Below are 15863 nucleotides of genomic sequence, written 5' to 3'. Positions count from 1 at the left end.
ATTATTAATTTATTAGGTGATAACAATAATTATAATGTACTCGCCTAAAATTTAACGCAAAAATGTAATATTAGGTATGATCGTTATTTTGGATAGGACATTATAATTGCGTTTCACAATATTTTGCTCGAAGAATAACAATAATAATTCTATTCCAACTATTTATTATTACTAGTTTTTCTTTACTAATTTGACATTTTTATTAGGTTTATTTATAAATAATATGTTTTTTTCTGATCGAGTCCACTTGCAAGTAGTTTTTCTAGAGTTTCCTGCGATCGATATATTATAATAATATGCAATGCAACAAACGATTTAAAATCTCAGCTCTTAGGTTTATGTATAATTATTTACTGTAAGTCATTGCATTTTTTTTTTCATAGTGTGGTGTATGTTTTATATTATGCTTTTTAAAACTGCTCGCTAGCTGATTTTCGATGTCGTTTTAGTTTACATATTATATTTTTAATTAATTTCCATTTAATACATTTTTATAACTGGTACCTACTACAAATTCATAATATTAGATTACAATAAACTGCATTAAATTATAGGGCACACAAGTGTCAAAGTATAGTATAATAACCCGCAACAACGATGTCATAGAATAGAAAATAACTACTAAAGAGGTATTATTATAATTTAATATCCTATTAATCTTAATTATACATTTTTTTTCGATCTAAATAATTATTATTATTGTGTCCTATACACAAATACTAAAATAACATTCATAATTCAAGTGTTAAAGTACCTACAATATAATAAAGCATAATTAAACTATACATTTTTAGCCACTTTTATATACAATATTATGGATGTATTTAAAAAAAAATATATGGTAGAAAGTTAGAAAGTTAGAGATTAAACTGTAATTAGATAATTTGCCTTAAAATATTTCTTGTAGCAATTTCATTAGGTAACCTACATATGCAAAGAAAATAAATAAAAATTAAAAATGTCCAGGCCTGTCTAAAAATATATTTTTGGATTAAAATCTCATTAGCAAAAACCCGAGTGTCCGGAACGCGAGCGAAAGTTTTTTGTTTCGTTTTTTTATTAATTTAATTTGGTATTGTTTCTCTCACACAGTCACACATTTCTATTCCGTGTCAATTTATGTTATTATTTATTATAATTATATGTATACCACCTATATAATATATAATATAAATATATATATTATAGTAATATGTTGTATAGTTTTTTTGTTGGAATATATTGTTTTAGAATAGTTATACATTATTATATATATTTTGACATCACCATTTTCGATAGTTTTCACCGGTATTGAGTATATATTTTTGAAATAAATCCAGGCGTGGAGGTCGTAGCAGCTAGCAATGTTTGCACCCCGAATTTTACAGAAGCTCTGGCGTCGTGCGCTCCATGGGTCGGTATAGTGAGTAGGTACATCATACGCGTATTCTTTAATTATTCGTCTATACTCACACGACTATACACTATTCGTTATCCATCCAAGAATGTGCCCTCCCTACTTCGAATTTGACACCTCCCCCTCCCCCGGCATTAAACGAAGACGGTATGGGATAATCAAAATCTTCGATATTACCCATATCATATATCGTGAACATAATATACTCATTGCCCGCTAGCGATATTATAATATCAATTGGGACCTATTTATCGTGGGTTCAGTTGTATCGAATGTCACGGTGGTGAGCACCCCCCCCCCTCTCCCTTAAATCCGCCACTGTTGAGTGATATGCCGGTTGGGGCTCTGGAAAAAAACGGCCGCGACATTGCTGCAGCCACGACACTCTCCGCGTCCGCTGCGTATGTGTATATATTTTCTTGTATTGTGTTAATATAATATTGTTGTTAATGTTATCATAATATTATTATAAAAATATTATCGTACAAAACGACGTACGATTCGGCCGACGACGGACGGACTCCGGTCCACCGCGCCTCTAGCTTGCGCAAGTCATCGTATGTTATATTATTATGTTATGTGTTATATCGGTGTGTAATATATATTAATATTTTAAACGCTCTGCTGCTGATGCTATGTACAATATTATTTTTTTTATAAGATTAACAATATAATTACTGTTGAGATATCGCCGCCGCCGCCACTGCTAAATAAAAAAATCATAATATTATATCGCCGCTGCCGCAAATTTCGATGCTGACGCTTGGCACACGATCAGTCTATCATAATAATATGCAAATATTATCTTAGATCATAATAATATATACTGTGGATGGAGTCACAGCACATATAATATGAATACAAAAAAAAAAATTTCTGCCAATTTTACTAGCGATGAATCTCTGAATTAGGTGTTCGATATACGCGCATTCGCGATGCAACTATAATCGCTTATTTAGACACATTATATTATTGTAATATAATATTGACCTTGTTTTACGGCCTATGGATAATTATTATGCGACGAGTTGCATAGCACATGCGCATATCGAACACCCAATTCAGAGACTCGACGCTAATATCGACAACAAAATAATACGCTGAAGCTCCACCCATAGTATGATATACAATATAAAAAATAGTATATATATATACATATACACAATATTATGATCTAAGACAAATATATTATTGTTATTGTTATTATTATTATTTTGTACGAAGCAGACCGCTGAAAAAATAGGTACACATGTCAATGATAACATAATATTTTAATAATATCATTAAATTGCCGTATAGTAGTCATTGCTGTTCTTATCGTTATTATTCATGCGTTCATCACGGAAAACAATACTACTAAAATTGATCTTTAGTGAGGCGTACCGTACACCGCCGCACACAACTCTGCCGATGCCGAACAACATACCTAATATATATTTACACATTAAACCCACTCGATTTCCTCATCGCCGCCGTCGCATATAATTATTATCATATCATTGCAACGTCCGAACACAAGGCAGGATAAGAGTCGTTTCGGAAATCTCGACTTTTATATTTCAGTGGCGTAATTGATGATGGGTCAACGGGTTTGATGGGAGATGGATGGGCTTAGTCCTTTTTGCGTATCGATAATATACATTATTGTAACGATGAAATCGACAGATTTGCGATTGGCTTTGATCGAAATAAAAATTGATTTCTGTATTTTAAAAAATGATTTTCAAGAAAAGATCATTGTTATTATTATTATTATGTTGAACTTCGACACCGATATTCAAGGGTCGTGTAGAAAAATCGGTTACCACCATCTCTTTTATTATCGTTTTCTCTGTTCAAGTACGCCACTGCAACATAAGTACCTACAATATGTTTGCGCGTTATAATTTACACTATTTTTTATGTTCGGGCTATTGACGCATGATTAATAATATAAAATAATAGTAATAATAACTTATCACACAAACATTATTATTATTTAATATCATATTTTTCACGCTCCATAATATTACGATACAAAAAAATATTATGTTATATAAAATGCATGTACGGAATGATCCGTTTGACTGGCTAAACTAATTTTCTAAGTAAAAAAGATATGATTTTGTACAGAGGTAACACTATATTTTCACAAATTAAATTAATTTTTAATTTTTCTATCTATTTGGTTTTCAATTGCTTTTTCAGAGACAAAATTCATTTTTAAACAATTCAATATACATAATAGGGTTCATGTGAAACACCAGGAAAGTTACATAGGCAGTATTTTGGTCAACCTCAGGAAATTTGGATCGTGAATACAAACAAATTATTTGTATACAATAGCTTAATAATAAACATAATACTAATAATCAACATTTTAAAATATTTTAAAACAAATATAATATTATTATAATTATTTATTAAAAACTAATATAATGATTGATGAATAATTGATACACTGGTACGCAGCATTGCAAAACTTGTGTAGGAAAGCAGCAGACATTGCAATTCTAAATGCTATAAATCTAGTAATTTAAGTGCATATTATAATGATTAAAACTAGTGGTTATAATAATATCATTATATATTACCTTTCCAATCCTTAAATTGACTTCCCAATTGAAACCGTGGTTAGCGTCTGAGGTACAGGTGAGGTAATCGAATTGTATTTTAAATTAATAAAACCTTTTTCTTTGGTCTATTAATATTACTTTTATTTAATTTATTTTTAATGGGCATTAACATATTATATTTTTAACTAACTAATTTATTTATTTTTAATACACACACATATATTTTTAACTTTAACAATATTACGTCTTTCTGTGTACACGATCTGCGTAGTCTTTTACACTCGATTATGATCGTACCATGATCGTACAACACGTCTGGCCCAGTGACTAAAAACGGAGCTCCTTATATATAATGTTGTATGTGTGTGTGTGTGTATGTGTGTATCCTATCTTATCCTTAATGGCTAACAATTATTATAATTATTTTATCATATATATTGAATTTAAAAAGATATGATGGCTTAAGCACACATCATTACAATATATAATTAGGTAGATAATGAATACTAAATAATCTCAATACAGTAATAAATAATAACTTAATTATTTGTTTATTTACATCGTTGACCATCAATATTAAGCATTTAATTTCTATCATTATGATGATAGTGTTTAAAAATATTCATAATATAATAAATATGAAATAATAAAATTAAAATCATTAATAAATATAATGCAAAATATTGCACAACAAAACAATTAGTTTGTATTCACGATTCAAAATGACTGTAACATATAAATAAAGAAGATTTAATAGCTAAGGGTCTTCTTTTTATTAATATTCTTCTTCTGATTACAAAATTATACGCAGCAATACAGATCGACATATAAAAAAAAAATTGTAATCTAAAGAAATCTAAGCAACCGTTATATTGAAAGAAAAAAAAGGAGCAACAATATTTTATAATATTTATTTTTGAAGAAAATAGTGCTTTAAATAATATTAACAACTCATATACACATTTCAAAAATACTAAAATTGACTTAAAAGATAACATGAAATGTTGGCTTGTTAAACGGATCATCCTACCTATATATAATAATAATAATAATAGTGGGTCACACCTATATAACTATTATGTTTGATACAATGCCGCCGCCGTCGAGCTTGACGTTCAAATACACTTTAGTTCGTGTGATGATGCGCATAATAATATTATGTAAAATACACGCGTTTAATCATATTAAAATATTATCGTGTAGAGCTTAAGTACGCCGTTGTTTTTTTTTTCTTGAAATATAACATATGTTAAGTGGGAGTTGTCTATATAATTTATAATGATGTAATATTGTTATAAATGCTGTACTTATATTATTTTACCGGCGCGCGAGTATAATAACAATATTATACCGTCACCGGGCGCGGGCCTTTTCGCACAATTTTGCGCCATGTGTGGTAAACGAAAACCTGTTGTTGCAGGAAAACTTCATCAACGTCGGATTCCTCAGGCTTTTCCGAGCCGCAAGACTGATAAAACTGCTCCGGCAAGGGTACACGATACGGATATTGCTCTGGACGTTCGTCCAGTCGTTCAAAGTACGTATATGTTATATATTATTACAATATAATACATGCGCGATTAAATTGAATTTCAAAATTCAAAAAATAAGCTCGAACTCAAAAATAGGGTTTTGGTTTCCGCCCATAGGAATATGCATGATCGGCAACAAAAATATCAGTGTAAACCCTTTTTTTATTATTAAGATAATTTACAATCTGTATACAGTTATCACAATAAGCAAAGTAATATTTACCCTCTTTTACTAATTTAATAGGCCTCAACACCATTTGTGGTTTAGTCTACGTGTTGTGTTTTTTGGGAGGGTGACGGTGTACCTACTTATGGAATATTAAAGTATTTTTATGCGTTCTCGGGGTAAAACCTATAAAAATAAAACATTTCGTTGTTTCACTACATTGCTTGTGTCAAACACCCTCTCGGACAACGGTGACCAAAATGTTTTTTTCGTTTGTGAGGGATAATATTTCTATGGGTAAAAACCAAATCCATTTTTCTGGGCTTCGGCGAAGTTGATTAATTTGAGTGAAAACCAAAAATTCGATTTTGAGTGAAAACAGTTCCACCCGTTTTAGTATTCCAGTCAGTGGCGTATTTTGGGTGATTTCTCGGGGAGGGGAGGTGTCTAACATATACTAAAATATAAATAGTAAATTATAAAATAAATGATAATACCAATATTTAGGTCTTTTTTTTTAAGTCGGAGAGTGTACAGGCATAGAAGACACCCCCTCCCAAAAAAAAAAAAAAAAAAACCACTTCCAGAATATTATTTTCCGCACACCCGCGACAGTCCGCCGACCATTAACCATTTGTTTCGCCGCAGGCCCTGCCCTACGTATGCTTGCTGATCGGCATGTTGTTCTTCATATACGCCATCATCGGGATGCAGATTTTCGGCAACATTGAGCTGAACCCCAACACGGAAATCAACAGGCACAACAATTTCCAAACGTTTGTCCAGGGTCTAATGTTGTTGTTTCGGTAATGATTACGATACTAATATTATTATATTTTGACGATATATTACTATATAATAATAATACATATTGTTAAACTATTGTGAATGGTATCCGTCGTCGCGACATCTTATGAAATATAGCGTACTGTTTTTCGCATGAACGAATCACAACAGATTTTGTGTATCCGTACATGTTTTAACGCGTTTCCGTTTTACAGATGCGCCACGGGCGAAGCGTGGCCGTCGATCATGTTGTCGTGTAATCACGGGAAAATGTGCGAGGCCGGTGCCAGGAAGCCGGACAACGATTGCGGTTCGAACATGGCCTACATGTATTTTGTGTCGTTCATATTTTTCTGCTCGTTTCTGGTAAGCAAGTCTAACTTATCCGCGCTAACCAGTGGCGTATTATGTATACAAATAATTTTCGGGCTGGGCTATAATACCTATTATAGCAACTAACAAATCATCTAGAACCTAGAGGCTATTATATTTATGTTAACAGTTACGAATGTAATTTAAAGTGGGGCTTCAGCCCACTAGCCACCCCCCCCCCTCCATCGTATATTCACCACTGGCGCCAACGATACACACCCCACACATCATTTGGTAAATCATAATATTTTGAAGCGGATTGAATAATAAATAATTAACTAACAATATTGCATAAATATTTTCTTCACATAATAACCAAATATTATGCTATATTATATGATTCCATAAAAATGTTGACTAAATATTTTTTTTAATTTTCTATGAAAATGTTTTTTTGGAAAATATGTGATTAAAATATTTTTGTTAATGTTTTCTGTAAAATATTTTCCAAATATGAACTTCTTGGACCAATTAATAATTAAAAATTATTTTCTAATTATTTACGCAACTCTTTTGATTATTTTGACTACTATGGAAAATATTTTAATGCTGTGTGGGACGTATCGACGCGTTCGTCGTCGATCGTAATGATAATCATTAAACATATATAATACGATGAGTCGTTATTCACGTCCGTTCCACCAGCCTCTTCCTCCTCGTTTTCCCCTTAAAACGACTATACGGCATGATAGTATAATATTATAACATTTGTCCTTTTCACGCCGCAGATGTTGAACTTGTTCGTGGCGGTCATCATGGACAACTTTGATTACCTGACCAGAGACTCGTCAATTCTGGGTGCCCATCACCTGGACGAATTCGTACGGATCTGGGCGGAATACGATCCGAATGCCACGTGAGTAGTAACATATATTATATAAATATAAGGTACCTATATTGTATTCAATTGTAACAATCAGAATCTAACAACTTTGCATGTTTGATGAATTTTACTTTAAATTTCAAGTATATAACAAGTATTATTAGATACAAATTTTATGCAATACCTACATAACCATACTAGAAACACGAAATTTAATTTTGGATTTAGACATTATCATAGTGCTAACTAATGCGTAATAAAACCGTTTTTTTTTCTTATACATTTCGGTGAAACATTGATTGTTTTATATCAATAAAAACATAATATTTTAATAAATTACTTTCAAGAGTACGAGGTGAAGGCGCGCATAGTTAGTGATTTTTTTTTTAATGCATTCAATTCTTGAAACCCTGACAATAATATAATGATATCTAAACGACCTACGAACCGTTAGTAACAATTGTATTGTTTGATTGTGCGCACCTCAGGGGAAAGATACACTACACCGAAATGTACGATATGCTCAAAAACATTGACCCGCCATTGGGTTTCGGCAACAAGTGCCCCAACCGTTTGGCGTACAAGAAACTCATCCGGATGAACATGCCGGTCGACCAAGACGGCAAAGTGCAGTTCACCACAACGCTGTTCGCCCTCATCCGGGAAAACTTGAGCATAAAGATGCGATGTGGTGAGTGAGCGTCATTGTATTGATAGTGCATAGTATTGTTATTGTTGTGGTCTGTGTGGTTAGTCAAATCGTTTGCCGCCATGTTCCACTAGCAAATCGATAAAATGTATTATGTATTTCTGTCCATAGCTGAAGAGATGGACCAGGCGGACGAGGAATTGAGAGAGACCATCAGACACATATGGCCGTTGCAGGCCAGAAAGATTTTGGACTTACTCATTCCGAAAAGCGATTGTGGGTTTTTTTTTCATTTTCTCCATAAGTTAACGGGGAATGAATTTTATTAAAAATATTTTACATTTGACGCATAGGTCTGAACGCTGGAAAATTGACAGTAGGCAAGATATACGCGGGTCTGTTAATTTTAGAGAGCTGGAAGTCCACGAGATTCGGACAAGTCGAATCATCAAATCCACAGGTAATACAATTCATATTCAACGTTTATACTGAATATTATCCATTTTTTAATTACCCTTGCAAGCTAAAACAATGGTAATATTTATATCTGAAAGAGGATTAAAACATATATTATGATATATTATTGTTAAAAAATCAAAAAAAAAAGTTAAAAAAATACGAGGATATTTATAGGTAAAACAAATATAATAATAAATACATTATATATGTATTATCACAGCCCGTGAGGAAATCACACGATAAAAATGTTAGTAAATTTTACGAAAAAAAACCCTAAAAATAAAAATAATATATATTTATATATACATAATTTAATGTACCTGCGTTGAAGTCGGTTGTGTTTTTTGTTTATTGTTTGAGTGTTGTTATCCCTGATTTTATTTTTTATTTTTTACGAATTGTCATATATTATGTTACCTATATTATTTGTGTTGTGAACTGTTATTATATCGATGCGTGTTTATTTTCCTTGGACCCGTTACAATGTTTTCCATTGATGTGTTTTGGTGAAACAATTATTATTATTGGTTGGTGTACAGCGCATGCACAGTTATTTAATTTCGGATTGTTATGTTCTGTTCTGTTATTTTGTTGTTTTGGTTTATTTGTTATTATTTTAATAATGGTTCAAAAATCAATGTTGTGTGCGAGTGAATGATTTTCGTTATAGTTCTATTTCCGCATTATAAATAATTATAATTTACAAGGTACGAGAAAATTTGAAGATTATTATACATATTTTAAACTATAATTAATATACTTATACAAAATAATAGCAATAACAATATTATTAAAAAAACAAGAAAACCACCACAAAATTGTTTTCGTACTTTGGGTGTACAACGAAGACACTAAATTTGTTTTTGCAAAAATTTACAACATTGAGCTTTATGAACACACGAAATAAAATACACGTTTTGCTTTTACACGTTTACACATGTTTGACGATATGTTTTTGTTTAAATTATTGTTTTGTTTTTTGTTTTGTGTTGTAAGACCCCTATAACTTTTCTAAAAAAAAAATCCTTGAAATTTATACGTTTATAATAATATATATAATAAACAGAACTGATTGATGTTTATATTATAATATCAACGTAATAGTACAGGTTTAGTTGAAATATTATAACACAAATAAAAGTGTTGTTGGTTTATCGTTTTCATTTTTATTATTTTTTATTAATTTTTTTTTATAGCTTTAAACATAATATATTACAATATATTTGATATATAATAAAGTTTTTTTTTAGTAGATAGGTGATTATAGTCAGTGAAGTAGGTATATATAATATAATGTCATTGATTAGTGTAGTATGTGCACAAAATAATAATTTGTCAATGTGTGAAGAATATTGAAGGTTAGGTGAAATTGTTTTTAGGCATAAAATCGTGGAACACTGTTGATGTTTTTAGGCTTAGAATATTCGTAGAACACATAATATTTTTTTAGAGCATGGAAAAAGGGTGAACGAAATTACCTAGTAAATGGAAATTGAGAACAGTCGACATAGAGACAGTTTATATTTATGTGTTTGCTTTCAGGACATTGCAGAACATAGTTCCCCAGAGCCGGTAGTATTTATTTGAGTTTATTCAATTATTTTTATATATAAATTTATTATTATTATTATTATTTTTAATCATTAGTTTCATATTTTTTTTTTCATACTATCGTTTTGTTTTTTTAATTTTTTTTTATGTTTTTGTATTTATATTTATTAAATTATTACCTATTCATTTTAAATTTAATTTTTCACTGTACAGCTATTTTTAAGTGTGGTTCAACTCTCATTTTCATTATTCATATCATAATATTCAGACGCTAAGATGAAACGTTGCTAAACTTCTTACAACGGCATAACAAAGCTATACATTTCGCTGTATAACGAAATAAAACGATATTGGAAATGTTATTAATATATTTTATAAACGTTTTAGTCAGCAAAATATTTAAAATTTAAAATCATTGATATAATTCCACACAGACAGAGTTTAAAAAAAATCACCGTGTTCAATATCTATCTCTGTAGTCCGTATACACCCCTGTAAATAAATTAAAATAAACTTAATGTCGCAACGTTTCAACTTGTGTTTTGACGTGATTAACATAATATATTATTATAATAGCATATTATTGTTATCGAAAGGTCGATGTTTTTCATTTTAGTTCAATCACGATTTATAGTTAACTTTCATTTATTATGTTTCCATAATTTTTATTTGTTTTGTTTGTTTATTTTTTATTTTTTATTTTTTGTTTTATTATTATTTTTGTTTTTTTTTCGACTTATTATTCGTTCAATCCCCTGTCTTTTAAAAGCACATTACAAATTAAAACCCGAGTTACCTGAAACATGTATTTTATTACTATAACACCCTTTTTTATCGATATATACATATATTTATGTATATTAACCATATTAATTATTCTAGACTATAGGTAACGTGCGTGTACACGTCATATAAACATATTTTTGTTCGTCTATTAGACCACAGTTCAGCTGGCTATATTAGATTCTTTTACATAGCGCTAAACATTTTATATTATCATATATACTATTTGTATCTAATTTTTCATTATTTTTTTTTTTTTTAAATTATATTTTAATAGATTCATTTTTAACTAACTATATAATTACAGTCATGTATAAGCACGGGTCTCTCAACAGATCAGTATATATATATATATATATACCTTAGAGCGAATTACATTAACATTATTTTATTCATTCATTTATATATATATATATATATATATATATATATATATTTATTTATTTATTTATTTATTTCATATCCACTCAATAATATTATTATATGTCTATTAGCATAGCATACTTCATCATAATATTTCTTTATATTATCGCATATTTTATTTTGTATACTTTTTTTTATTAATATATACTTATAAACACTTCTTACGAAATACTAAATTAGTTATTGACTTAGACTTTTTGCATTGTGTTTTTGCGTACCCGCATTCTTAGAAAGTAATCCCACAGTATTTGCACGGATTTAGAATATTATATGTGATACTATTATTATTACTATTATACTGTATATTATTACATATTGTGAATGTGTAGTTAGAATATAATATGTATATTAGAATGCAATGGTTTGTTATTTATATTTATTTTTCCTTTTATTTAAATGACAACAATATACAACTAAGAAAATTAATATCATACTATATTTTATATATATAAAAAAAGAAAGAAAGAAAGAAAACAATAAATCGTGAGATTTGAAAATAAAATGTAAAATAATTATTATTTCTGTTTTTTAAGCTTATACATACACCCGCTTGATGATAAAGCTTCGTACAACGTCTTCGTATAAAAAAAATCATACATATAAAGCTTCTTTTTTTAGGGAGGTGGTGGTGGTTAGGCTATACAAAACTATAGTTGCACACTGTTGCACTTCTAACAAGCTACTATATGTAATTTTTTGCTAATTTTTTATTGTTTTTTTCCATTTCTAGTTAATTATTTTATCTTTATGCTATCTTTTTTCTATAAAACATTATTGTGTAAAAATTTCAAACAGCACTCATCATTCTTCACGTGCCTGATGGAGGCTGCCGGTGCAACAAATTGGAACGCGGAACGCGGACAGGACGAGGACGAAAACAGCTGTTTGCTGACCAGGAACAACTCCAGGAGCCGGTAATAAATATTCAAAGACACATTTCGCGTTCGTTAGCAATACCTATGACATTAGAAAATCATGACCTAAATTCCAATATCTGATCACGATGATTATATTTTATATGCGATCAAACGTTATTTAAATGTTTCTATAACAATCGCGGAGTAAATGTTACGATATTATAATATCTGTTGGCATAATTATCATAATCTCGTGAATTTCAATCGTCGTTAATTGTAAAAACAATAACAATCGATGAATTAGGTATTATATATAAGACGTGTTAAGTGCGTAAAATGTTTTGAATTTTCTGTTAACATATATTAAACGAAAACAAATGATGATTTGTTGAGTTAAACAAAATTTTACGATTACAATATAATAAATAGGTATTGATGTGGCGAATAGAATGTTTCATAGTGTCGTGTGATGTGTTGGTAGTCGTTATTGTAGTAGTATGTCGTAATTTACTCACCGACTCAGGTGACGTTTTAAACTTAGCTGTCTAATATTATACCGGTGACGGATGGTTTTATTTGTTTCAGGTCTAAAAAGGTGATGACCGTATGACCAAGTAATATATTTACTCATGAATACGTCAACCCGACCCATAGAGATTCACCCTTTCCCGTTTATTTCTTTATATATATATATATTTATTTTAAGGCTAGAAAGCACAACGACGAGACTTGTAAGACGATTTTTTTAATGACTGTAGACGATTATTATTACTAAGTAATACTAATACGTTCGGTATATTTTTTTATAGTATACCTATATAATTTAGTATTTATTATTCACACCTATACATGCGTAAAGGTACTTATCTTACTATTATATAAATCGAAATCTGGTAAAAAAAAACTTAAATTATTATTTCTACGGTCCAATAACGTAGGTATGTTTATAATTTAAAAATATAACATAATAATATGATATACCTACGCACTATATACTTACAACATGATAATAATATAATATTAAATATATATAATATATATATATATATATATATATAGTTCACTGATGATATTGATTCCACAAGTGCCAAAATGTTTAATTGTGTCAAGTGACTACAATCTGTGTGTAAAACGGCTCTGTGTTTGTGTATTTTCAGCGGTATATAACGCAATCCAAACGTTTGAGGAGGAGACGTGGCGATATTTTAGAAAAGGTATATTTTGACGGTTTGAGATTTTATTAACTCCCCCGGATATAGATACGTTGTGTTTTTTTACTCCTTGGTTGATTTATACATATATTATAATCTTTACAATAATATAAAGTTAAATTTTATATGTTGTTATATTTTTGTATTTCGTTTATATACGTAGAACTCTTGAATTTCGACTTTTTTTTCGGAAACTATATGAATTTCGATAATACAGTATATTTAGACCTTTTTTGTGTGGTTGCATAGACTCTAGTCACTTGATGGAACTCTCTCTTAAGTATATATGTGTATACATGTATATACTATATATAGCATATCATACATTTATATGTGTGTGTATAATATATGTATATATATGCATATATAATATTATACGCTCACTTCACGACCCTTCGTTGAAACAAAAACGACATGTTAAATATTTATAGAGAGTTTAGATGATTTAGAACGATTTATTTACTATTATCATTATTATTATTACTATTATTATTATTATTATTATTATTATTATTATTATTATTATTATTACTATTATTATCATTATTATTTGTTGACTTGGTAAGGATATCACTATTATTATTTAGCATACATACATATATATATATTTAATTTAGGTAGGTATGCCATTAAGGTAATATTATATTATTATTAGGTATTGTTATATTGTTATATTCTGTCGTATGTACTAAATATTATTGTTTAGTGTTGGACGGACACTATTTGTCTGTTGTTACATAATATTATTCCAGGATAGATGTATACAATTAATTAATATGTTTAATAATTATTATTATGTTATATTTAGGTATATAATGTATTTCTAACTATTATTATATTTATAATATTTATAGACTTTAATTTTGCACGATGCATGTGGCGCAAAATTTGCATGCACTTTTCAAAATCTTATCCACTTTTTCATTATTAACATTATACATATTATTCATATATCTTTATATAGAACTGTGGTCAGTTGGTGAAATAATTTTAAATTACTCCCGCGGTTTTTGTTTTATTTTTATTTTTCAATCCCCTCACGAAATTTGAATCTATACAACAACATGCGTAGGAACAATTTAACCGCACTACCCTATGATACTTGTTTAATTTTTTGTTTTCGTTTACTGTTTTTTTTTTCTTTTTTATGAGTGTTTACCGTAGTTTTCTTTTCGTTCAAAAAACAAAATCCCGAAAATCCCGATAATATTGTTATTCCCTACCGGGATAGTTGTTATTATTATCATTTTTTTTTTTTTTTAAGCAGGACTCGTCCCTTACATAATATTACCCGTTCAATAAATACTACCGGCAAAGCACTGCCGTGTGTGTAATTTTATTATACAATATACATGATATATTGTTATTAAATATTTATTTCCTGCTTAAATCGAGAAAATAAATGTTTTTTTTTTCTAATTTTTCCTCTCTTCCTGGAAACTTAAATGTTGTTATATATAAGTTCCTTTCATAATATACACCAGGTTTTCATTTCGTTAGGTTTTATCCATTTTTTTGACTATTTTTAATATTTTGTATTATTATCATTAATGTTATACTATTATTGTTTGTTTTGATTTTTCAACAGCATTCCCATTATTACATTATTATTATATTATAATATAATACGTGTAAATAAAACAAACATTATCATATTATGATATTATAAATATTAACTTAACCGCCACTAATACGTCATAAAACAATATACAATATTATATAATATTATACGTATATTGTGCGTATTAACGTCGGCAAACGTCTTACATACACGCGGAAACAGTATATTTATACACTAGGTCATGGACGATTTACAGGTGATGGAGCTGACCGACGTGGTGATTTCATCGCGGAGGCCGTCCGAAGACTCCAACTCCGACGGACAACAGCCCCAGCACCAGGGTATGCACTTACATCCCGGTTACAGACAACAGAGATCGCGATCGCCGAGCATACGGTAAGCGGTCAACCACCGACAACCATCATATTATACCACTACTGCTACGATAAAATTGTTGTGCGCATTATAAGGGCGGGTTTCCATTATACGCGTATACCGTACAGTCGTACAATGTTCAGCTATATGTCCAACAACACGGTAACGTGCAGGTTAATCGTGTGGTAACCTTACCCGGACCAACCTATCACGGCAAAGGATTTACGCGAACGTGCATGGTGGAAACCCACTTTTAGACGTGACTTTTACCACCGTGGTCCGTTGTGACACAATACTTGCGGGCGTGAGGCCCAGGGGATGGGAGGAATGATATTATTTCGTTTAATCGCCGCAAATTTTTAAC

At 29.8% G+C, this 15863-nt stretch overlaps 1 protein-coding gene across 17 annotated transcripts in view; it reads left to right on the top strand.

Annotated features, from left to right (window-relative positions):
- The window catches only part of cac (calcium voltage-gated channel subunit cacophony), a 277952-nt gene that overhangs the window by 249195 nt on the left and 12894 nt on the right, over positions 1–15863 (top strand). For 13 of the 17 annotated variants that reach the window (XM_089223696.1, XM_089223701.1, XM_089223697.1 and 10 more), the window contains 11 exons: positions 5372–5488; positions 6298–6455; positions 6651–6801; positions 7536–7663; positions 8119–8321; positions 8451–8555; positions 8633–8739; positions 10281–10310; positions 12291–12409; positions 12938–12947; positions 15381–15520. In XM_089223696.1, the coding sequence (XP_089079822.1) occupies positions 5372–5488; positions 6298–6455; positions 6651–6801; positions 7536–7663; positions 8119–8321; positions 8451–8555; positions 8633–8739; positions 10281–10310; positions 12291–12409; positions 12938–12947; positions 15381–15520 (1268 nt within the window). Of the gene's footprint in view, positions 1–5371; positions 5489–6297; positions 6456–6650; positions 6802–7535; positions 7664–8118; positions 8322–8450; positions 8556–8632; positions 8740–10280; positions 10311–12290; positions 12410–12937; positions 12948–13509; positions 13567–15380; positions 15521–15863 lie in introns of all 17 variants that reach the window. The other 4 variants (XM_089223711.1, XM_089223702.1, XM_089223704.1 and 1 more) reach the window with 4 other exon arrangements.

The sequence above is a fragment of the Diuraphis noxia genome, unplaced genomic scaffold (assembly GCF_037042655.1).
Source record: "Diuraphis noxia isolate RWA-SAM2 unplaced genomic scaffold, SU_Dnox_SAM2 contig0003, whole genome shotgun sequence".
Lineage (NCBI taxonomy): Eukaryota > Metazoa > Arthropoda > Insecta > Hemiptera > Aphididae > Diuraphis > Diuraphis noxia.
The sequence above is the reverse complement of the archived record's forward strand: the minus strand, read 5'-3'. Positions and strand labels throughout refer to the sequence as shown.